Here is a 23575-nt window from a genome sequence, read left to right as displayed (position 1 = left end):
TAGAACTTCAATTTCATCATAGCGTTTACTACTTGTGGTTTGTTCAGTGCTAGTAAGTGCAGTATATTTAACGATGGTAGATAGGTATTATGTTTTCCCGTCTGTGGCCATGTTTCCATGAAATCTTTGGTCTTATTCAGGAATTGATAGCATTGGACCCAGGAAAAACAAAATTCATTTGAAGTTGAAAATATATTTCAGGCTAGTTGATTTCGCACGGGTAGAAAAACAATTTTTCGAAAAATAGTTCAACATGAACTTGTAACTAATACTAGTGAGGCGGCCTGAATTCATTTTCTCGCGTGTTAGTTTTGATTTTGCAATAACTTGAATTGTTTGGTTTAAAGAGCAATTATAAATGTACATGACGTGTTTGACCCTGAATATTTATTTATTTTATTTTGGCTCTTATTGAAAATTCACTTACTTTAATAATTGTTACTCGTTTGATGATAACACTCTTTACTGGTGAAATATTCAATGATGGCTGAGTGGTCTGAATCATATAATTCAGAAGGATCTTCTGATTTTTCAAATTCCAGGAATACCATGGTATATTTTTCAATTGATCATATATGGCCTCAGTCTGAAAAGTAAAAATTAAACATCGTTGATATAGATAAAGTATATAAAAATTCCAATGATTGATTTTACCGCATCGGATATTATCTGTCCAGTTTCGCAAAACAACCAGATCTGTATACCTATTGTTGAAGATATTGAAAGTAGGAGGTAAATATTCATATTTGGAGTCTGAAAAAGAATTTATCAAAAACACTGTTACTGATTAATGAATTGATTTTGCAGTATGTTCAGCAAAGAAATGATAAGAACCATAAATTGTACAAGTGATTGTGGCTACAAAAGTTGATTTTACTCGCATTTCTTTTAACGTTTACGAAAAAAAAAGACTCGAATTTGAATTGCCATCATATAAATTTACCCGAAATGTAATTTTCCAACGTGCTAGGGATCCTAAAAGCTAAGACCTTATTAGTCCTCGAATCGCACAATTTTCGTCTTTCAGTTTCATGTTCTATCTTTGGGAACAACAGCTGCTAAGATAATAACGGAAAAATTATCCCATGGTACATATCTGTGATTTTAGATTGGATAAAACAATTTATATAGAATTTTTTTAATCCATACTTACGAAGAAGAAGTAGAGGAACATTCCAAATGAAGTAGCTGGCAAATTAAGCAAATTAATCAAACAGGGTACTGTTTGTAAATCTTTCAATTTATCAGTCAGGATTCTGAAATGAAAAAAACTCTCAGTAATTTGTCTCCAAGAAGGTTACGTGCTCATTTCCAATAAAAATTATTATTAGACTTGTGCTTAAAAGAACGCAGTTGAGTTGATTGTTTTATTGGTTGCATAACCCCAAAGTAAAATTTTTTATCGACGCTTTAATTGGACAACACAGTCTGTTTACTCATGTACGGTGACACAGTACAGTAACATTCTTTACGAATACCAGATAGGCGACAGCTGGTCAACGAATGAATATATTTTGAAATGATTTTTTGGAATTTGGCATTACACTCCTAACACAAGAAGCCTGAGACGACATAATAGCTCTTATTCTAAATTTTGCAAAATTTCAAAATGAACCATATCCCCTCAAAATATTTCTAACATACAATATGATTTCTCGTTATTGCTCTTTCATGACAATTTTCAATTTCGTTATATTTTTCTCTTGTACGAGTTCAATTCAAAATGATATCTACCTATCATATTACTGTCAGTGTTGTGCTCGAAAAAAAAAGTTGTAACAGATCATATCGAAATAATTAACATTTGATAGATATTTGTATCTTTCAAATGAGTCGTACACAAAGTGAAACATTTCGCACCAGAGGTTGGCAACTGTCGTTCATGTATCTTCAAAAGTTATAGTTGACGTATCAAAATTGACAGGAGACGTGTGCAAAAGCACATCATCATCGGATTTGAAACGTCAACTCCACAGAACTCATACCTACCTCTGAGTAAGGGCCGGTTTATCAATCGCCAGCTAACCTCATTTGACTAATGGTTTTGTCTTAGCTCCTAGTCAAACTGTTTTTCGTTATCATGTTACCATCAACTGGTAGCTGAAGTCTCAGTGACCGTAACAGTCGCTAGAAAGTGATAGTTTGTTATTTAAGCTGACAGTTATGTCACAGAATATCAGTTCCGATATTCTATGGTTATGTGGTCGCGCATGCGAAATTAGGTTATTTATGTTTTTTGTGATAATTTGAGAAATGCTTTTTGCAAGTAAAGGGTTAATTACTATAATTGTTTGATTAAAGAAGTTTTCCATTTGTTGAATGACGAAGATGAGGATATATTGGAGTTCAAAGAAGACCTTACATTGTTAATGAACGTAATGATGCTTTCAAAGAATTAGATGAGGTAGAGACTTACAGGTCCTGATGTAGAGGAATTAAAATTAAATTCAACTCTTTTCCAGGTCTCTTCTTTCTTCTTCCATGTGATGGCATCAGTTTTTTTTTGTTCTCAATGATAAATTTATAGGAATTGGCAATTTTTATTAGGAGTGATCTGTCTGTTTCGGTAAAATTGGATGTTCTTTTATTGCTCATTTTCGTTTTTCATATGCCCTCTCAACTCATATAGGTTATTATGTATAACTCATGAACTTTTTGTTAGCAGTTGTCATTTTTGAAAATCAATCCTCCAATAAAAACAAGCCCCTGAAATAGTAATTTATGCCAACCTTAGTTAACTAACAGTTATTAAACATTAGCATCAGTCAGGGTATGATAAACGATTTGAATAGTAACTGCAACATTGACTATCAGCTAAGCTTAGCTTCGAGGTAGCTAACAGGAGCATTTAACTACATATTGATAAACCGGCCCTAACTCTGAGTATCTCACATAAGATATAATTATGAGTTCTGTGGCATACTCTCAGTTATGATATGTCACTTGTCAGTATTGATGCGTTTATTGCCAGTTCAGGTATCAGATGAGAGTTTCCCAAAATTTAACAAAATGGGTAAAAACGTAACTTAATGATTTTTTAACGTCAAAAAGTGAGTTGTTACAAAAGTATCGCCCGAAACAATACTGATTACTATTATGCTAACCAAAGAAATTTAGTTGAGACGGTTTGTTAAACTCGGTTTGACATTCGATTGTACAACGGATTGAAAGTTTTAAACCAGGCTCTGACTTCAGTAAGGTTTGAATGCTCCTGGACTTAAAGTTATCTTGTACAAATGGGCCTTAATGAAATTGTCACAATTAAATACGATAACTTTAATACTTATAACTTCTGGTGTCAAATGTAATTTGTAAACAATTAAGGGCGAGCGCAAGCCCATCAACGTTTGAAAATGTATCTGTGAAAGTTAGTTTTTAGTTGAAAGTAATAGCTATACCAGGCAGATGCGATCCATTAAACTTCAAAAAGAAAGTAGTTCTATGTGTTATGAAACGTTATAACACAACTGAGGTGAAACAGAAATGGTTAGGATCTTACTTTTTCCACAACAAAAAATGATTCATATACAGCGTTATCCTCCTGAAAATTTCTTCTTGGGCTTCTTTTTCGTAGGGTAATTTCGTGGTTGGTTCCAGGTTAACAGATTGATGAATTTCCGATATCTTTTCATTGACCATATGTATTTGGAAAGTTGCTGATAAACAAAAGAAAAGCAACAAAAAGGACTGTTGAGTCGAGCAGAATGTTAGTATGAACAATGTGTATCTGTAGATCGGAATAAGGACGCCAGCGAATTCAGGTAACAGTTTACTGAAATAGTCCTCGCCGAATTCATCATTTTCATTCCACAGAGAAGATAAGAAAATGAAACCAACGGATATAAATTGTTGCGGCAACATTATATATTTGACCGTAGACGATATTTGGTTGAGTTTTCTTTGAAGTTTTTCGCTTGCTGAGCTCAGAGACCAACCACATTCAGCTCTCTTCTCGATAATATCTTCCACTAATTTGTAATTCCACAGCAAGACTGGGCAACAGGTCACCGGCTTGAATAAAAAATAATAATTCAAGAATTCATGATAGCGCAGATGAGTCATCTGCAAAAATGTTAAGATACATCTAAGTTTGCATCAAGGAAGCAACGTTTTGGCATACAGTATACATATGTTGAATTCATTCCCCAACACTCGAAATTTCGACTTTAGTTTAGAAATTTTTACTTCGAACTCGAAATTTTTTACTTCAATTTCGAAATCTCGACTTTAACCTTGAAATTTCGAATTCAAAGTCAAAACTTCTAGATTTGAGTCTAAAAGAGTTCAAAGTCTTAATTTTGTTTGAAGGTGATTGACAATGTTTCGTGATGAATTTCACTAGTTCGGACTTCCATTCCCAGCAAACAATGAATCTCTGGCCGTCTTCTGGCCCAATGCATGATCGGTCGGCAATACGCTGGCAACGGCAAAGCTACATAGGCAAAATGTCGGCCCAATGTATGGCATATTGTAATCGGATACCTACAATCCAGCCAGCAATGGGCCAATACTATCAAAATTGTGTCTTTCGACCGACATCATAAAAATGAAGGCCCGTTTCAAGTGTTATTGAACAAAATTTTCCAGAACAGACCAAAACCTTTTACGAATAAAACCTCTTGTTCAACAGCCAATTGAAAACAATTTATGCTATAATCGAGAACTGTCATACGAGCTGTGAATCTACCGTGGTACGAACTGGCAGATAGACACATATAGAATTCCTATATATATATATATATATATATATATATATATATATATATATATATATATATATATATATGTTAACTCGAAGATTCTCACAGATAAAGTATGATGAGCTGTTTTCTCGGGTTTCGCTCCGTGTTCTGTGTATTTTCTCCCCATAAGGATTATTTTCACAACGTTTCGGCAAAGTCTCATTTGCCATCTTCTGGTGATGTCTGGTTTTTTCAACTAGACTTGTTGAAAAAACCAGACATCACTATATATATATATATATATATATATATATATATATATATATATATATATATATATATATATATATATATATATATATATATATATATATATAGGAATTCTATTCTTATGACGTGCGCATGTGGCATGAACAGATTTTTTCAACTCAGTGGTTATTCTGCCTAGGTAAGGTTAGTCAGGTCAGGTCAGGTTAGGCTAATAAGTCACAGATTTTCAAATCGCAAGCTAGGATAGTTTGCTCAGGTTAGGTTTGTGTGTAAAATCGTGAGCGAAAAACTAAATCACACATTTTCAACTTGCATGCAGCTGTCTTGTCATTTAAAGTTCCCGCTATTTCATTTATGACAGAGAACAATCAAACTCAAATCTGATGTTCATGTGAAGATCGAATGATTTTGTGATTGTGATTCAAGGACTCATTTATGTATTTTTGTGATTTATTAACTGCGATTAAACGAGTGTGGGTTAGTTTAGTGAAGAAGAATGATGACAACTTCTCCTGATGAATTGAGGTAATAGTATTTATTTCTATAATCAATTGTAGCGTCAGTTACAAGAAACAACCTTCATTAGTTTTTGAGGTTAAGTATATATCGCCAAAATCTTGTGCTGAAAATAACGACAATGTTCAAGAATTATTGCAGAAGTTATAAGTATAAACTTATTAGGAAAAATTTGGAAAAATCTGTAGCCTTGAATGGAATTGACGAAACAGTCACAACACAGTACAGAAGCCGAGGTTCTGATATACTCACATCTACCTCTAGGGAGTCTAGGGTATAATCAGACTCATTTGAGCCCACCCCATCAACACTATTAGAAATAAATCAGACAATAGCCGAAAACTTCCAGCTTTACAAAGTTCATGCTGTAACTGCAAGAACACGGAAGGTAACTAGTTTAGCATGTTTATTTTTAAATTGAGTTTGATCCTAGACATGTGAACCATATAATTTTTTTTTCAGCAAAGCTGGATTCTGCAATTAGGAAGATTGATTTACTAGCACATGACGTTAAATTTTTGTTACAAATAGTACAGCGAAATGCCATTTGTGAAGATGTGGAAACTCCTGAAAATTTGAATTTACCAATAAATCAGGAGTGTGAATTGAAAGAATTTGATAGAAAATTGGAAGATGAGGATTTTTTTCGAAATATGGTATGTATTTTGATTCAATAACCTTTTACTACATTTTATGAATAAATATATATATATATATACACATGTATATATTATTATTTGAAAACTTGAGGTTTATGAAAGTTTCTTTCAGTCCGCATCTTTGTTAAGTATTGGAGGCAAAGACATTGGAGATTAAACATTGGAGATTCAACAAGGAGAATAATGGCCAAACTAGTCTCCCATGAGTTATCTCTTCAATATAACTGGACTGGAAGGGGGAAAAAAGAATTTAAGAGCTTAAGGAATGTTCTAAGAATGATATTAGGTGAGTTGCAATCAGAAATGAGTGTATTCATTACAGGATATTTTTATGGTTCTGTATCTCAGACCCTTAAAGTAATCACTCACTTACTAACTTAAATGTTAAAATCACTCGCTAACTGGCATAGTAATAAAAAAAATATGTTCTTGAAAATTATGAAAAAATAGGAATACTAGAACTTTACTTCACTAATTCCAGGTTTCGTTGTTTCTGAGAAATCAATATAAATCTTAAGAACCATTTATGTGCCCGTTACACTCGCACTTGACCCCAGTTTTTTTTCAGTTTGTCTTCGGAAAAATCCGTTTTGCAGAAATGCCACAGAAACCGAAATTGCCAGTGTAATAAAACTCTGGCTAAGAACTGCTTCTGATCGTCAAGGGGGGAGAAACAGAAGGAGGACAAAGCCGGCAGAGGAAGGGGGAGATGATACGCATTGAACATTTCAATATTTGTTCCTTCATACCAAAGAATTGTTTTTATGTTGTTTCCTTTATTTCATTTAATATTTGTGATATTTTTTACTTTATTTAAACCAAAGAATTGTTTTCATGTTGTTTTTTATACATGTTAGGTATGTGTATTTTATTAAAGTATATATGTATAAACTTTGGAACTTTCTCCAGTTTTTTGTGATATTTTTCTATGAATTTCATTTTGGTTCAATTGCTCAAGGTAAATTTGAACTTTTTTTTCACTCAAAATATATAAAACTTTATTCAATATCTCAGAATTCGAGCATATAGCTCGAGAGTTTTTGGGAGATCGTTTAGTAACGATAGTCGTTGCCGACCGATGTTTCACCCTTTTTACTCCCATATACACCTACGACGTAGGCTTAATATGGCACATACCTGTTAGAAAACAACTACTCCCCTGGCTAATACCACGACGGGTATTGGATTACATCTAACAAATACTTGTGCAATGTTCCTCATTACAGAGGACACAATTGCAAGTGCTTCCTGTAACCAACTAGTAGAATCCTGTACCGACCCGGACTTGCACTGATGATAGGCAAAAACCTTGAAACCGGTCTGCAGGTGATCCCCCTGCCCGGGTCGGTACAGGATTCTACTAGTTGGTTATAGGAAGCACTTGCAATTGTGTCCTCTGCAATGAGGATCATTGCACAAGTATCTGTTAGATGTTATCCAATACCCGTCGTGATATTAGCCAGGGGAGTAGTTGTTTTCTAACAGGTATTTGCCATATTAAGCCTACGTTGTAGGTGTATATGGGAGTAAAAAGGGTGGAACATCGGTCAGCAACGACTATCGTTACTTTATTCATTATTTTTCAATTAAAAGGCAATCAGTAAATGTGTATAATTCACAGTGGTCCAACCCTCTGAGTAGGTAACTTCCATTGCAGTATTTCTACTGGGCCATCAATGATTTCCACAGTTTTGCCTGCAGAGGCCCGTCATTCAAAAGACATTGTTGTCAAGCATTGGCCCTGATGATGGCCGGTGTCTCCTATTTTCACTGGCCCGCCATAGGCTATAGGTGCTTTGCCGTTCAGGCCAGATCTGGCCAGCATATTCTGGGCCGGAATAAGGCCGATCAAAATTGTTTGCTGGGTTGTCTACTATATAAAATGATTTGAAATCCCTGAAACAAGTAAAAAAGAATAATTAAAAAAGGATAGTTGAAAATAACAATTATATTGAGCAACAATAAACCTGAAATGAAATGATAGTGAAATAACCTACAAGTAAAAATATAATAATTGAGTAAATAAAAATTAAAGGAATGAAAAAAGAAAATAATAAAACAATAAAAAGTGTAGAGATTCCAAGTCACGTTAGTTCACGACGTTTCGATTGTTGGTATCTACAATCGTCTTCGGGTGATGACTGGACTGATTCCTCCGAGAGAATCGGAGGAGAAAGTGAAAGTATTTCAACGACCTATAAAATAGTCATCTCTCTATGAATGAAATTGGTAACACTGAATTGAAAATACAGTTTCACATGAAATGAAATACTCACTATTGCACTCAGTAAGAATCCGGGACAATATTTTACTGTAAATTCCATTTGGAACGTCTTCAGTATGGAGTAGAACTTGACTAACCACATTGCTAGTTGGAAAACTGTCATCATCCATAGGAGTAGTTTCAAGTATACGTTACCCAACAGGATATTCCAAATCTGGGGTAATATTTTTAATGGATCTGTAACGGTAAAGAGGATTGAATTGTGAAGTTTCAAGCATGAGGTTTGTTCAAAAACTTAGGAGAAAGTTCAAATGAATAATGTTTATAAACACAAGCGTAAACTACGCTTGAGGAAGCTATTAAATAGCGAAACACGTGTCGCGGTTTTTGTGAATCCCTTTATATAATTAGTACAAATAATAAGAAATTCTACTTTTTGAATCAGTCCGGTGTATTTCAAATTACGGCTCCTACAAAACTGGCAAACTATTTTGTCTGACACTAAATGCAAAATTCAGAAATATCAAAGATGGTGTTGAATCAATTTCACATCTAGTATTGAAGTTGAGATTGTTTATTGTTTTATATAGTTACCATTATTGTTGTCAGTTTTGTTATTGGAATAAAAAGCAAAAAGTCAAATAGAATCTTATTTTGCCGAAAATAAGAAGTTTGCCCAAACATTTTGGTCCTTCGAGTTTTGTTCAGTACCTTTTCGAGTTGAAGACGCATTCTAAGAAGGAAATCGTCGATTGCTGTCAAATTCGTAAAATCCCAATTATGTCACGAGAAGAAGGTGCTGTTTGAAGAACTAGAATTTAGAACGTGAAACTGAAAGAAAGCATGGAGATTCAAACGTCTATAGAAGCAGAAAAATTTTCAAAAAGCATTGAAAGTAGTAGTGAGCAAAGTGAAAGTGTGGAAAGTAGCATACATAAAAAAAGCATTGAAAGAAGTAGCAAAATGAATTCTGTTCGACACGCCAAGTTATCAGATATTTCAATGGACAATACTCATGGCAAAGTTGTTGACTGGTTACTGGAAAATAGTTTTCCATATTCAAAGCAGTCAAACCCAGGAACCGAAAAATTAATGAATGAACCTATCACAACACATCAGTTTATGAAAGAATTCACTTCATCAATGACAGATGCATTCAAATCAGTAACCAAACAAAATCAAATCCATAATGAATCTTTTAAGGTATCCTGCAAGAATGTTGTGGGGAAAGAACTTCCTTATTTCTTCAGGAATGTTGAGGATTGGCCAATGTTTATTTCTCTATATCAACGATCCACTGAAACAAGTGCTTACTCTGATGAAGAAAATTTGCTACGTTTACAAAAAGCCCTGAGAAATGAAGCTTTAGATGCAGTGAAGCCACTATTTGTCTCTCCAGATAATCTCAAAGACATACTTAAAACGTTAGAGGGTAGATTTGGACGACCTGAATTCATAATGGAATCCATGATGAACAAAGTGAAATTATTACCACCCGTGAACACTCGTTCTCCAATATCCTTTATAAAATTTGCCAATTTGCTAATACAACAGCTTCTTCAACAGTGATTTGATTACTACAAGTTGCTTCTTACGCTAATATTGATATACCACAGGTATATAAATGGTTAAATGCTTGGTTAAATGCTGTTCCTATAGCATCACTTGGGACTCTATTGGATGACGACTCTTTCAGACTTGCCATCGGATTTCGACTTGGTACACCACTGTGTGTTCAACACTTTTGTAAATGTGGTGCATTTGTGGATGAATCGGGTACTCATGGGTTGAGCTGCCGTTTTAGCGCTGGTCGTTTATCTCGCCATTATGCAATTAATGATCTAATCAAAAGGGCTTTAACTTCAGCAAAAATTCCTGCGATTTTAGAACCTATAGGCACAAGTCGAGACGACGGAAAACGGCCGGATGGTATGACACTTGTTCCATGGAAAAATGGTAAATCTATTGTTTGGGACTTTACTTGTGTAGATATATTAGCAACTTGCCATCTTCCTACTACTTCTGCGAAAGCCGGTGCTGCTGCTTCTTTAGGAGAAAGTTCCAAACTACGGAAATATCAGAATTTGGGAAATAATTATATCTTTCGCCCAATAGCTATTGAAACGTTTGGTGTTTTTAGCCCTGAAGCCTTATCTTTCATCAATGAAATTGGAAAAAAGGTAACCGATGAAACCCACGAATCAAGAGCCACATCTTTTCTCATTCAGAAAATTAGTATTGCCATCCAAAGAGGAAATGCAGCTTCGTTTTTCGGTACTCTCCCTGATTCCAAAAAACTTGATGAAATTTACTTGTTTCCTGAAAACCAATTTTATAAAGAAAAGAGAGGTAATAAGAAACCACCTTATGAAATTAAAATAAAAGCAAATGAAAAAAATACTTTATCTCAGCAAAATTCTCAAATGGGTTTCAAAGATATTTCGGATTGTTCAGTGATAAATTCTTCAGTCAAAACCTTTGGGTTAAATGGTTTAAAAAATATTGGTAACACCTGTTTCATGAACAGCGTAATTCAATGTTTATCAAATACGAGATGGTTATTGGAATATTTGAAAAAGGATGAATTCATGAAAGATATCAATACTAGTATTTCTAATATGAAGGGTGCTTTGATAAAATCGTTTGCAGAAGTCATCAAGGAGTTGTGGTCAGAAGATTCATTTGATAAAGTAGTAAATACAGCCTCCTTAAAAAATCAGATTCAAAGTTTTGCTCCTCGATTCATGGGTAATTGCCATCAAGACGCCCAGGAGTTTCTCCGTTATCTTTTAGAAGGATTACATGAAGAGGTTAATATAATTAATGAGAAACCTAAACCAATCTTAACGGAGATTGACGAAAAATTGAGCGACAGCGGAAATGCACAAGAGTCATGGCTCATATATTTGAGGATGCATAACTTTAAGATTGTAGATAATTTCGTTGGCCAATTGAAATCCACGATGAAATGCACACACTGTGGATACTCTTCAGTAACATTTGATCCTTTCTGGGATTTGTCTCTCTCCATACCACAAAGAACCGACCAATTGAGTTTGTGGCAATGCTTAGATTATTTTACAAGAGAAGAAACTTTGGATGGAATTGAAAAACCGACGTGTTCGAAATGCAAGGAAAGGAGAAAATGCATAAAGTCCCTATCAATCCACAAGTTTCCCTATATTTTAGTAATACATTTAAAAAGATTCTCTCCAACGGAAAGTAGAGGCAAATTGAATGATGTCATCGAATTTCCTCTAGAAGGATTGGATATGGAAAATTTTGCAGGAGAAAATGTGGCTACTTGTTATAATCTATATGCACTTTTAAATCACAGTGGGACTACTAACAGAGGACAATATACAGCATACTGCAGACACCCGTATACTAGCGCGTGGCACAAATACAACGATTCACACGTGTCACCAATTTCACCAAAGTCGCTTGTGAGTGGAGAAGCATACGTCCTCTTTTATGTAAAGGATGGAACAAAATCGCGCCTTTAAGATAACCGAGGGAAAGTTTTACTCTTAGTTTCTTCAATTTTGTAATTTTTTTCAACTTCTCATTTTTGTAATTTCTTATTCAATAAATGAGTTATAGTTTCCACAGGTAACTACAATTGAGACTACCTCTATCAAATCACCTAAACCTCTACAATTTTTATATACCTGAGGTGCCTCTTCAATTATGATTACCTGAAGCATATTAACTCACTTCTAATAATAATACTTCCTTGGTTTTTTTTAAAAACAAGTTCAATAATGGTGATCTATTCAAATCCAGTTGGTAACTCATTACAATGTTTGAATTTTAAAGTTTATTCAATTCTATTGCTTCCAAACGATACAGTTTCAAACCTCTATTTTCTATATGTAAAAATTCGAACTCCTTGTTAAAGATATGATTTTCTTCTAAAAGATTATTTGAATATGTTGAACTTGTTTTTTTATTTACGTAGCTCATATGATGTTCCTGGATTCGATTCCTAAATGTTCTGCTAGTTTGCCCAATATATACCTTGAATTGAATATTAAACGATATTCTGTTGACAGACCACAACTTGAATTGATATGCAAATCTTCAAATTGAAGGCAGATCATGGAATAATCTAATATATTTTATCATAGTGAATTATAAACTATTTCAAATGAAAAGGGAATACTTTCCGTTCATCAGGAAAATAACTTATCGGCTTTTTACTTCGTTATCACTTGTTGTTGAGACTCACTTGCGTTGCTGTTAGCTATCATTTCTGGAGGAGTATTAGTCATTTCTATTTCTGCTTGCTGTCTTTTCCAGCTTTCAAAAATTATTAATTCACCAACTCCAATTCAAAATGTTTCGACTATACCTACTTCTAGCGAAAATACATCCGACGAGAAATATACGGGATTTCTTTCACCAGTGCACGAAATTACACCTTACAAACAAGTAAGAATTTATTTCTAGTTTGCGATTTTATTCTTTCAAATTTACCTTCATCTAGTTCTTTCTCAAATCTGTTTACGCTGGCATTTGGCCCAAAAAGCTTTCTAAATGAGATCATTTTTCTTATTTCTCTCTGAATATGTTATGATTGACTGAGGTGGTCATCAATAGTAGAGAACAAGGTTCATGATATGAGTCGTAAATTCTGATATTTGCGAATCATTCGAAATGTTTGTTCAGAAGTCTAACGAGAAAGTAATATCATAATATTAACGATGATGAACGTTATCAACGTTGCTTGAATAAATATTTGTCGTATAAGCGTAATTCCACATAAGTGAGAGGAGGAAGCAGAAGATCTTAATTCAAAGTCATTAGTCATTTTCACTGAACGTAAAGAATCATAAATATAAGTGAACAATTAAAAATGGGAAACACCGATACCACTGAAAACTTGTTGAAAAATCAACTACCGATTGGCACCTATATCTCCGACTAGTATCCAAAGAAAAGGCGACTGAAACCTAATGGAAAAATGATATTCAGAAAATCTTCCACTAAACAGTGATTTGGTACTGAGGTGCCTACTATTCAATCTCAATTCGCTAGTATCTCGAAAGACAACACAAAAGTTCATGCTGATTAAAATTCAACACCTTTGTTTCACATCTGAATACTATTTGACGGCATTGGCCGCGGTGGTAGTGCGCCCGACTCACGATCGGAAGATCGTGGGTTCGATTCCTGCCTCGACCAGATATTTTTCTCGAGAGAATTTATCTGGTTGAAGCTGGGATGATTCTGCAACCGTGTTAGGAATCACACGTTAAAAGGTAAGACCTTGTTAGTCCTTAGCTCGCACAAGTTTCTCAACTTCTGAGAGTTGTCGTTCGTATGGGGGCGACAGCTGATTAACGGAAAAACAGATTTTAAACAGACAGATTAATAACAATTGCAAATTTTGACGTTGTCGAGCTGTATGGCCACTCGTCAGTGCAAGGTAGTGTCTATCATCAACATGAAGTCAATAATTTCCCATAATCGAAAATCGAATTCCTTTCAGAGTATCATTCCTCGAACTAGGCAGAAGCGAACGACAAACAACATGTTTGCCAACGCTCCATTTTCCCGTGAACGAGGTAACCAACCGCGTATCCAAAATTTGCTAAATTCGTCGTATAACGTGCATGAATATTTGGATATACTCTATTCGAAGTGGGTGCCGCGCGTGCTCATAATCGACCAGAAACAGCCACAACGAATGGATGATTCTGAGCGGTGTTTGAAGCAGTAACATCATAAAAAACCCGAATTCATGCGTCGATATGTGACAATGGATCCATTACTTCATTCCGGAATCAAAACGATCGTTATCTGAGTGGATTGCACGGCTATCTTGAAAAAATAAAAATCATCAACAGGTATTGGAGAGTTTTAAGGACGAAATCGCGGAAAATGGCCCCATTTGAAGAAAAAGAAAGTGCTGTTTCATCAAGACAATGTACCGTGTCACATATCAATGAAAACGATGGCAAAATTGCATGAATTGGGCTTTGATACGCTTCCGCATTCACCGTATTCTCCAGATCTAATCCCCAGCGATATTTTCCTACTATCAGACCTCAAGAGAATGAAATTTGGCGTCGATTAATCGTCGAAACTGAGGCCTATTTTGCCGTGTTTTTCTGTGTTAGGAATCACACGTTAAAAGGTAATCAGTCAATCAATCAAACATTCATTGAATCAGTTCTCCTTCAGAATCACATTAGACAAATAAAAACATAACATCATCATAAAATACTGGCTGATTCAACATCATATGAAGCACTAATTAGATAACAAATGATAACAAATGAACTGAAAAACCACAAAGTCGAAGACTGTCTGTGGTGTGCGTCTAGCCTATGGTAAATAGTATCGATTAATAGTGCATGAAACCAATGACAATCTATTCCCACCTTCAAATTTGAATTTTATAGTAAATAAGCGTGTTTAATATGCTACTGAAATAGTGGTCACTTCATACAATACTAAAAATTACAGAACAAACAAGTAATTTAACATACAATTTTCCCAACATTAGGAAACAAAAAAGATAATATATATATATATATATATATATATATATATATATATATATATATATATATATATATATATATATATATATATACATATATATATATATAAATACAGAGAGATATTTTATCGAGTGTGTATGATACAAATAAAAAATGTAACAAATAGTGGACATAACACTCCAAAAAGGGGGGCAAACCGCGGACACGTGTTTCTGGCTATTAGCCTCATCAGCGCGGTGCAGCCAAGTGTAAAGATGGGCAACACTTGTTTGCCGAAAGCAGGAAACAACATAGACGCACGGAGTCAACAACAGAAGCCAACCGCACATTTGTGGTTCCAGTTAGAAGACCTAGAATTCCCAGGCTACATCTAACATGACCACGTAGGCAGCTATAGCTACCTGCGTGACATCCGGGTCCAGGATATAAATACAGAGAGATATTTTATCGAGTGTGTATGATACAAATAAAAAATGTAACAAATAGTGGACATAACACTCCAAAAAGGGGGGCAAACCGCGGACACGTGTTTCTGGCTATTGGCCTCATCAGCGCGGTGCAGCCAAATGTAAAGATGGGCAACACTTGTTTGCCGAAAGCAGGAAACAACATAGACGCACGCATATATATATATATATATATATATATATATATATATATATATATATATATATATATACATATACACATATATACACATATACATATATAACAAATAAATAACAAATAAGGGCAATAATAAACGTAACAGTAATACAAACCTCCACAAGTTCCTGAATAGTGCGTCTGTTTAAATCAATCAAAAATTTTTTCAGTTTCTTCTTGAATTCTCTATAAGAATGAGTTTCTTTTATTTCGTACTATGAAAATGGTATCACTATAATCGTTGTATCGCAACTATATTGAATAATGGACTCAAATTTTATAAAAAACCTACGAACTTTGCAGCCCAACTTTTATAAGGAAGTTCGAACGTCCAACATTCGAATTATTTTTCATTATTTGGTCGTATCAAAGAGCGAACCTCTTTGAAATCACACCGATAATGCCTCACCCAGTAAAAAACTGTGTAGTCACTTGAAAATATCGGACGATGGTTATTTACTGCTCATATGAGATATGCCGTTATCTGAAAATTACACTGTACTCATAACAACACATAACATAACATCATAAATGCAAGATAACAAACAGATATCCATTTTATCTGGTCATTCAACAATTACGGAAAATTAAAAAAAACCCACTTCTAAATATTTCACGGTCGTTTCGAAATAAACAAGTGAGGTACTTTTCATAACGGGTCGTCTGGCACCACCAGGGCAGCTTAATGTACGGGGAACCACCATAATACCTGTGCAAATAAATCATGTTGATGTGAACATGAGAGAATAATACGGGAAAATCAGATGTGTTGACAGTGGGCCTCAATTATCTCACAAATAAACCAGATAAGCAACTCAAATTTCCGTAGAAACTGTAAATTCTCAATATCTTGTGCCTATTTTTATATACCATTATATGAATAATCACATGTAAATTTCTACTCTATCAGGAAAGCTTTATCAAACGGAGTGTGCCACGGGGGTCCATACTAGGCCCTCATCTTCATATATACATCTGAAACATGGTTTATGAACCCAAAAACAGAGCAATCATGATTTAACATCAGCCATATGCCTCATTAGTGGTATTGCTGGATTCAACTATCCTTAAAAGACAAGCTTGTGTGGGAGAAGGCGATGACATATTTTTTTGTTATGGAAACGTCTTCGTGAATGACTTCATTCCAATTGGAAGCGCAGGCGTAGGAAATATATGAGATCTGTTCAAAAATTGCTGAATTTTGACTAAAAAAACCGTCGTATAAGTATCGCTCAGGAATTGTAGATTGACGTCGTCGCCGATCCAGATTTGCTTAAAAGGGCCATAACTGGTGATGAATAATGGGTATATGTCCATGGTCCAATGGTCCCTATGGCAGAGCCCAGGAGAGCCATGATCAAAAAATGCACCCCAAGATCCATTAAATATCAAGTTTTCTCTCACTGTTCTCTTTTCGATTACCGTGGCGTAGTACTTCAGAAGTCGTTGCCACATGGTCGTACTGTCAATAAGGAGTATTACCTTGGAGTTATGCGCCGCTTGCGAGAAGCAATACGAAGAAAACGTCCGGCATTGTGGAAAAACAATTCATGGTTTTTGCTCACCCGTCGCTGCTTGTTCGTACATTTTCGACCAGAAACAATAGCGGAATAATCATATCTTAGCCACCGTATTCACGAGATTTGGTCCCCTGCGACTTTTTCGTATTCCCAATGTGCTGAACCGGTTCTGGCCCATTCCTTATGGAGATTAACATGGGAAAACGGCTAAGGTTCATTCTGCATTTTTGGTTCCTTTCAAGGTCACGCGTACGGCAGAGAATCGAGCAGCGTCATCGCGGTTTGGAAGATAACGATTCGAGCGCGTTTGGAATGAGAACAAATACAGGGTATTAAAGAAAAAAAACATGGCTGCCAGCGAAGAAAAAAACATGGCGAAAATGTAACGGGCATTGAGTGGAGTATACAGCGGTGCGTCAAAATATATAATTTAAGGAACATAACAGTTTAACGGGATTGTTATATTTCAATGCGCGATCCCTCGATGTGTGTACAGGGTGTCTCAAAATACATCATTTGAGAAAAAATACATGGTGGCGGACATTGAGCGGAATATAAAGGGTGCGCCAAAATACATCATTTAAAAAATAGGACAGTTTAACGGGGCTCTATTGTTTTACCGTGTGATTCTTCAGTGTGTACAGGGTGTCTCATTCAAGAAAGAAACATGCCAGGGGGCGTCTTAATGTGCGATCCCAATGAAAAGACACATGAAAGGACGGCGTGTTGTGACGATTGAGGGGTTTAAAATTGAATCACTGGACATACCAAAAAGTGCAAATTTGAACTGCTTCAAATACTGAAAAAACGCTGACAGAAGTGTATTATATCTGAGGGACACTACTTTGAAACGAACAAAATAAAAATTTATGAAAAAATAAATATTTTTGGGAAAAATTAAAATTCAACTTATTTTTTGAAAAGACCCCGTACACGATATGAAAGCGTCACCTAATAAGTGAAACCGTGTCAGCTGACACTCCTGAGGGGTTCAAGGAAAAACCCATCGATATTCACAAACTTGATCATTTCCCAATATGTACTGATTCTTTTTGAGAAGATCCAAAGTTGTTACTAGGATTAATACCACGCCTCCTTTTTGACGAAGTAGGGAAGAAAAATTACTTGAAGACTATGAAATTAGAGGATGAAATTAGAGGTACTAATTGACAGAGCTCAAGGATTTTATAACAACTCGTTTGTCTTTGATAGCTAGGTAGAGATGAGAGTGCGGTAAGAATTCCCGCCAGATTTGTATTTCCAAACTAAAGTACTACATCCTAATTTTTTGACGAGCTGCCTCTTAGCGGACAAGGACCTCCTGCCGGTATTATTTTACGTCCTTTCGCACAGTTCTTCTGAATGGAATACCTTGTGATTCAATAATTATGAAATATAAGTAAACTAGAGAAACGGTATGGAGCCCAGCCGCTGGCGCCCCAGCTGTAATATTAAAAAATCCTTTCTCATTGCACATTTATTTACCAATATAGGGGTTACAAACAGATTGACAAATCCAATAGAGAACCCACTTTATAATTTTAGTTCAAGTGGGCTTTGAGAAAGAAAAATGTAAATTTTAATTTTTTGTAAATTAAATTGGACATTCGAAGAATAACATAATTCTTATAAGAGTAACAGAGACTACAGAAATGATCACAGCTTATCAATGAATTTTTTTTTCATCGTGCGTTTGAAACAGTCTGAAGATATTTCAAAATATTGAATATCATTACAAATTTCGTTAAAGGTTTTAAGCATTCTATAAAGTAGTGAATTTTGAGCAACATTTGTCCTTGTGCAAGTTAACTTAAAGAATTCTGTACGCCTTAACGTTCTATCCTGAACATTGAACTCAATTTTGGAATAAAGCAGTGGACTAATCCTTTCATCAACTTGAAAATCATGATAAGATCCTTCATAGGCATAATATTGTATTGGCGCATAATGGGACGCTATTCGTAATTGGAAAATTCAATTTGTGACTAATGTAGCGAAGACATTTGTTTTGGACTCTCTCATTACGATCTATGTTTATGTGGTACTGAGGATTCCAAACAACCGATGCAAAGCAGAGCCTACTATGTACATATGCATAATATAAATTGAGGAGAGGTTTTGCCGTTCTGAAGTTTTGACAGTTTCTTTTGAGGAATTCAATAATACTATTACATTTATTGACGGTTTTTTCTATATGTGAATTAAATGACAACTTCGAGTCCATAATTATTCCCAAGTCTTTAACTTCTGAAACTGATTGCAGTTCGTGATTTTCAAAGTAATAATTATTTCTAATTATATTTTTGTTTCTGGATAATGAGATTGACACGCATTTTTGTGGATTGAGAAACAAATCATTATCATCACAGAATTTTTTGAGCCGCTTCAAGTCCTCCTGAATTTCTCCGCTGTCATATGAATCCTTAACTGTGTGATAGATTTTCAAGTCATCGGCATATAGTAAAAATTTACACTTATTAAAGCAACTAGAGATTTCGTTGATGTATATAATGAAGAATAAAGGACCCAAATGGCTGCCGTGAGGAACTCCAGAGGATACCGTGAAGGGGAGCGACGTAAATCCATTTATGGCCACCATTTGTGACCTGTTATTCAAATAGGGCCATATCCATCTCAATAAAAAGTCATTCACACCGACTTAAGCAAGTTTCTTTAATAAAGTTTTGTGACTAATCTTATCAAAGGCCTTACTGAAGTCGGTGTATACAACATCCACCTGAACCTGTTTATCCATCGAGTTTAACAAATAATCGGTGAATCCTATTAAATTAGTTTCTATCGACCTACAACATGAAATGAACCTAAAAACATAATTTCAGCCTCCAAAAATATAGCGGAACGAAGAAACAGTGATAAAAAGTTGATTTTCATATGTAAACGCGCCACTTTTATCCCCATGGAGGGCATTCCAGTTGGAGTATTCGAAAATCCTTTCTTAGTGCGCATCTGAGACCTAAGAAGCACCTATATGCCAAATTTTAGCTTCCTAGGACTCACCAGCGCGGAGAAACAGAGGTGAATTTGGGAGTGACTTTCGCATTAAAAGTATAGACTGTTTTTTTGTTTGTGAAAATCCCGTGATACAAACCTATTTACCAGTTAAGTCAGTCAATGCCGAGCACCAGATAATCATGAAAATATTATAATGATAACATGTACAGTACGACTGAATGTGTATAATAGATAGCGGATTTCAGTCATTATTTTTTTACATAAAAATGACCCGAAAGATATTTGAACAAACAACTTCAAATTAGTTTCCATGTGATTTCAGTAATCATAATAGATTTCAATTCAGAAAAAGATTTTCTACAATGATTTTGAAAATGATTTTTAGAATCAGACAGAGTACGCTTTAGGACAAAAGAAGATGGGCACATTTTTTGTCAGCAATGACTCATTTTTGTAAATTTACGAATTCAATTGCTTTTTTCACTTGCTATTTCAAACATAAAGACTGTTATAAACTCGGTCAAGGTCAACTGAATAAAACAAGCAACTGTCTGCTATCGTTGTTATTTTGGTACTGCTTTATTGTGTTTCACTCAAATCATTTGAGATATAAAAACTGCAAAGCTTTTTACCTGAACGTATAATACAGGGTGAAACCTACGGGCATATATAACATCTCCCCGTTTAAGATTTCACTGATATAATAATAATTTCAAACTAAACCTAACTTAATCCTAACCTCTCAGGAGGTTTTATTTGACTACGTCTTCTTAATATTCTATCGAAAACTGGATTATTTTCACAGTTATTGGAAGAAACGTTTTCATTGTTTACTTGAGCCCTATTTCTATTTGCACTATTTACAATATTTACACTCAACTCTGAACGAGGAATGATATTGATGACATCCTTTTTATTTTTAGATTCAATAATATGGTTTTCAAGAGAATTATCTTTTTTCAATTGGTCTAGATGGCGTTTCCATATCATTCCTTCATTCGTTCGTACGGAATAGGTTCTTTCTCCTAACCTTTCAATAATTTTACATTTACACCATTTATCAGCACGTTGCCGAAAATCCCGAGCCCAAACAAAATCGTTAGCTTTGAAACTTTCCGTTCTTTTACCTTTAGCATGATGTTTCTGTGACTCTTGATTTTTGATAACATTTTGATATACTGAGGGCATTAATAAATCAAATTTACAGCGCAACTTACGTCCCATTAATAATTTCGCTGGCGTTTCCCCTGTCGTGGTATGTGGAGTGTTACGATAGTGAAATAAAAATCGATTAATGATCAAATTGCAATCAACATTTTTATCATCTTGGGTAGCTTTCAAAATCGCCTTTTTTAATATTTTAACCGCGCTTTCTCCTTGCCCGTTGGTCGAAGGGTGATAAGGGGCACCAGTACTATGTTCAACACCACTGGCCCTAAGAAAATTTTGAAAGGATTCCGACATAAAGGTAGTAGCATTGTCTGTACAAAGCTGCCGGGGTAATCCGAACCTAGCAAAAAGATCTCTACAAATCTTAATCGTGGTGTTAGCTGTTATGTCCTTTACCACAAAACATTCTAACCACTTGGAAGTCGCATCTTCAATGACTAAAAAGTTTTTACCGAACAGTGGGCCGAAAAAATCCGCATGCAATCTGGTCCATGGTTCTTTTGGCCAGGTCCACGTAATTAAAGTGGATTTTGGAGGGTTATCCCCATGCAATGCACAAGCTTTGCAAGATTTTGCCTTTAACTCAATTTGACTATCCATACTTGGCCACCAAAAGTAGGAGCGCGCAAGTGACTTCATTTTAACAATCCCCATGTGTGAAGAATGTAATTCTTTTAAAATATCCTCTCTGTATTTATTTGGTATAATTAACCTATAACCCCACAATAAACATTGCTGTTCTAAGAATATTTCATTTTTTCTTACAAAAAATGGAGATAAGTCTTTACAAGGACATCGATCAGGCCAACCGTTTTGAACATAAAAAATAACCTTGCTCAAAATAGGATCCACTGCTGCAGCCATTCTGACCTTTTTAAAATCAATTGGATAATTTGATTCTTCAATATAATCTATATATGAAATCTTGCAATGTTCATCTTCTTGTTCATAACAATTTATAGGCAATCTCGACAAAAAATCTGCTGTATTGTTAGAAGAATTAATATATTTTATTTCGTATTCAAACCCTGATAAAATGTATGCCCACCTCTGAAGTCTATTTGCTGCTAAAATAGGGATACCTTTTTTGTTACCAAAAATTGTTAGTAGAGGCTTATGGTCAGTAACAAGCAAAAATTTTTTACCAAAAAGATATTGAAAAAATTTTTTCAATCCAAAAATGATTGCCGCAGCTTCTTTTTCAATTTGCGAATAATTTAATTCGGCAGAGTTTAGTAATCTTGACGCAAATGCTATCGGTTTTTCAACCTGATTTTCAAAAATATGACTTATACTAGCCCCAAGAGCAAATTGTGATGCATCCACAACAAGTTTGACCGGTTTATCTGGATTGAAATGTGTCAAAACTGGAGCCGTTACCAACAGTCTTTTCCCACTTTCAAATGCCTCTAAACATTCTTTTGTCCACTTCCATTTTACATCCTTTTTTAATAATGAGTAAAGTGGTTTTAGAATATTAGAAATATTAGGTAAAAATTTACAATAAAAATTCAACATACCCAAGAACGATTTCAACTCCGTAACAGTAGTAGGGGTAGGTATATTTTTTATTGCTACAATTCTATCGTCCGATGTGTGCAACCCTTCCTTATCAATGACATGGCCCAAATATTTCACTGAAGGTTGAAATAAAGCACATTTTTCTTGCTTGACTTTTAGACCACATTCCTGTAACTTCCTGAAAACCTGATCCAAACGCTCAAAATGTTCTTCATCGTTCCTTCCCGTTACTAAAATGTCGTCTAAGAAAGACACTACACCAGGCATATTTTGAAAAATTTGTTCCATAATATTCTGAAAAATTGAGGGAGCACTAGTTATCCCGTATGGTAAACGAGTATAAGAAAAAAGTCCCTTATGAGTAGTTATAGATACTAATTTTTGAGATTCTGGGGTCAGAACTAATTGTTGGTATGCCTCAGATAAATCTATTTTGGAAAATGTTTTACCCCCTTCTAATTGTGAAAATAAATATTCGATTCTAGGCAAGGGAAACCGCTGAATATTTAAATTAGGATTTAGGGTTACCTTAAAATCGCCACAAATTCTTAAATTTCCATTCGATTTCATGATTGGTACAATGGGCGTGGCCCATTCTGAAAACTCAGTTGGAATCAACACTCCAATTTCAACTAATCTATTTATTTCCTTTTCAATTTTCGGTTTCAAAGCAAACGGTACTGGACGGGCTTTACAAAATTTCGGTACAGACCCTTCTTTTACCGTTAAATTTATTGGAAATTTATTGAAGGTTCCTAATTTATTATCAAAAATTTCGTAATATTTGTTCTTAAACCATTTAATTTTTTCAGAAATTTCATTTACCTTTTTATGGTTGTGTTCAGGTTCAACTTCAGCAAACTGAATTTTACCTATTCCTAAC

General features: G+C 34.8%; 1 protein-coding gene and 1 long non-coding RNA gene across 7 annotated transcripts in view; one reads left to right on the top strand and one right to left on the bottom strand.

Moving 5' to 3' along the window:
* Positions 1-23575, bottom strand: part of LOC111506017 (uncharacterized) — a 78896-nt gene that overhangs the window by 1566 nt on the left and 53755 nt on the right. For 2 of the 5 annotated variants that reach the window (XM_074173424.1, XM_074173349.1), the window contains exons 2-6: positions 8404-8588; positions 3500-4011; positions 1154-1256; positions 655-753; positions 428-586 (exon numbers count right to left, since the gene is read on the bottom strand). In XM_074173424.1, the coding sequence (XP_074029525.1) occupies positions 428-586; positions 655-753; positions 1154-1256; positions 3500-4011; positions 8404-8517 (987 nt within the window). In that variant the 5' untranslated portion in view covers positions 8518-8588. The other 3 variants (XM_023160943.2, XM_074173479.1, XM_074173388.1) reach the window with 3 other exon arrangements.
* LOC111505813 (uncharacterized) lies at positions 5338-6958 on the top strand. Of its 2 annotated transcripts, XR_012464863.1 has the most exons (5): positions 5338-5477; positions 5539-5856; positions 5931-6124; positions 6240-6413; positions 6696-6958. It is a non-coding gene; the product is annotated as an uncharacterized lncRNA (long non-coding RNA). The 2 variants fall into 2 exon arrangements; XR_012464844.1 differs by having other exon boundaries at positions 5345-5856.

This window comes from Leptinotarsa decemlineata, unplaced genomic scaffold (assembly GCF_025532065.1).
Source record: "Leptinotarsa decemlineata unplaced genomic scaffold, Ldec_3_MD MMD2_P_RNA_scaffold_1, whole genome shotgun sequence".
In the NCBI taxonomy this organism is placed as follows: domain Eukaryota; kingdom Metazoa; phylum Arthropoda; class Insecta; order Coleoptera; family Chrysomelidae; genus Leptinotarsa; species Leptinotarsa decemlineata.
Note: the sequence above shows the minus strand (reverse complement) of the source record. Positions and strands in the feature narration are given on the sequence as shown.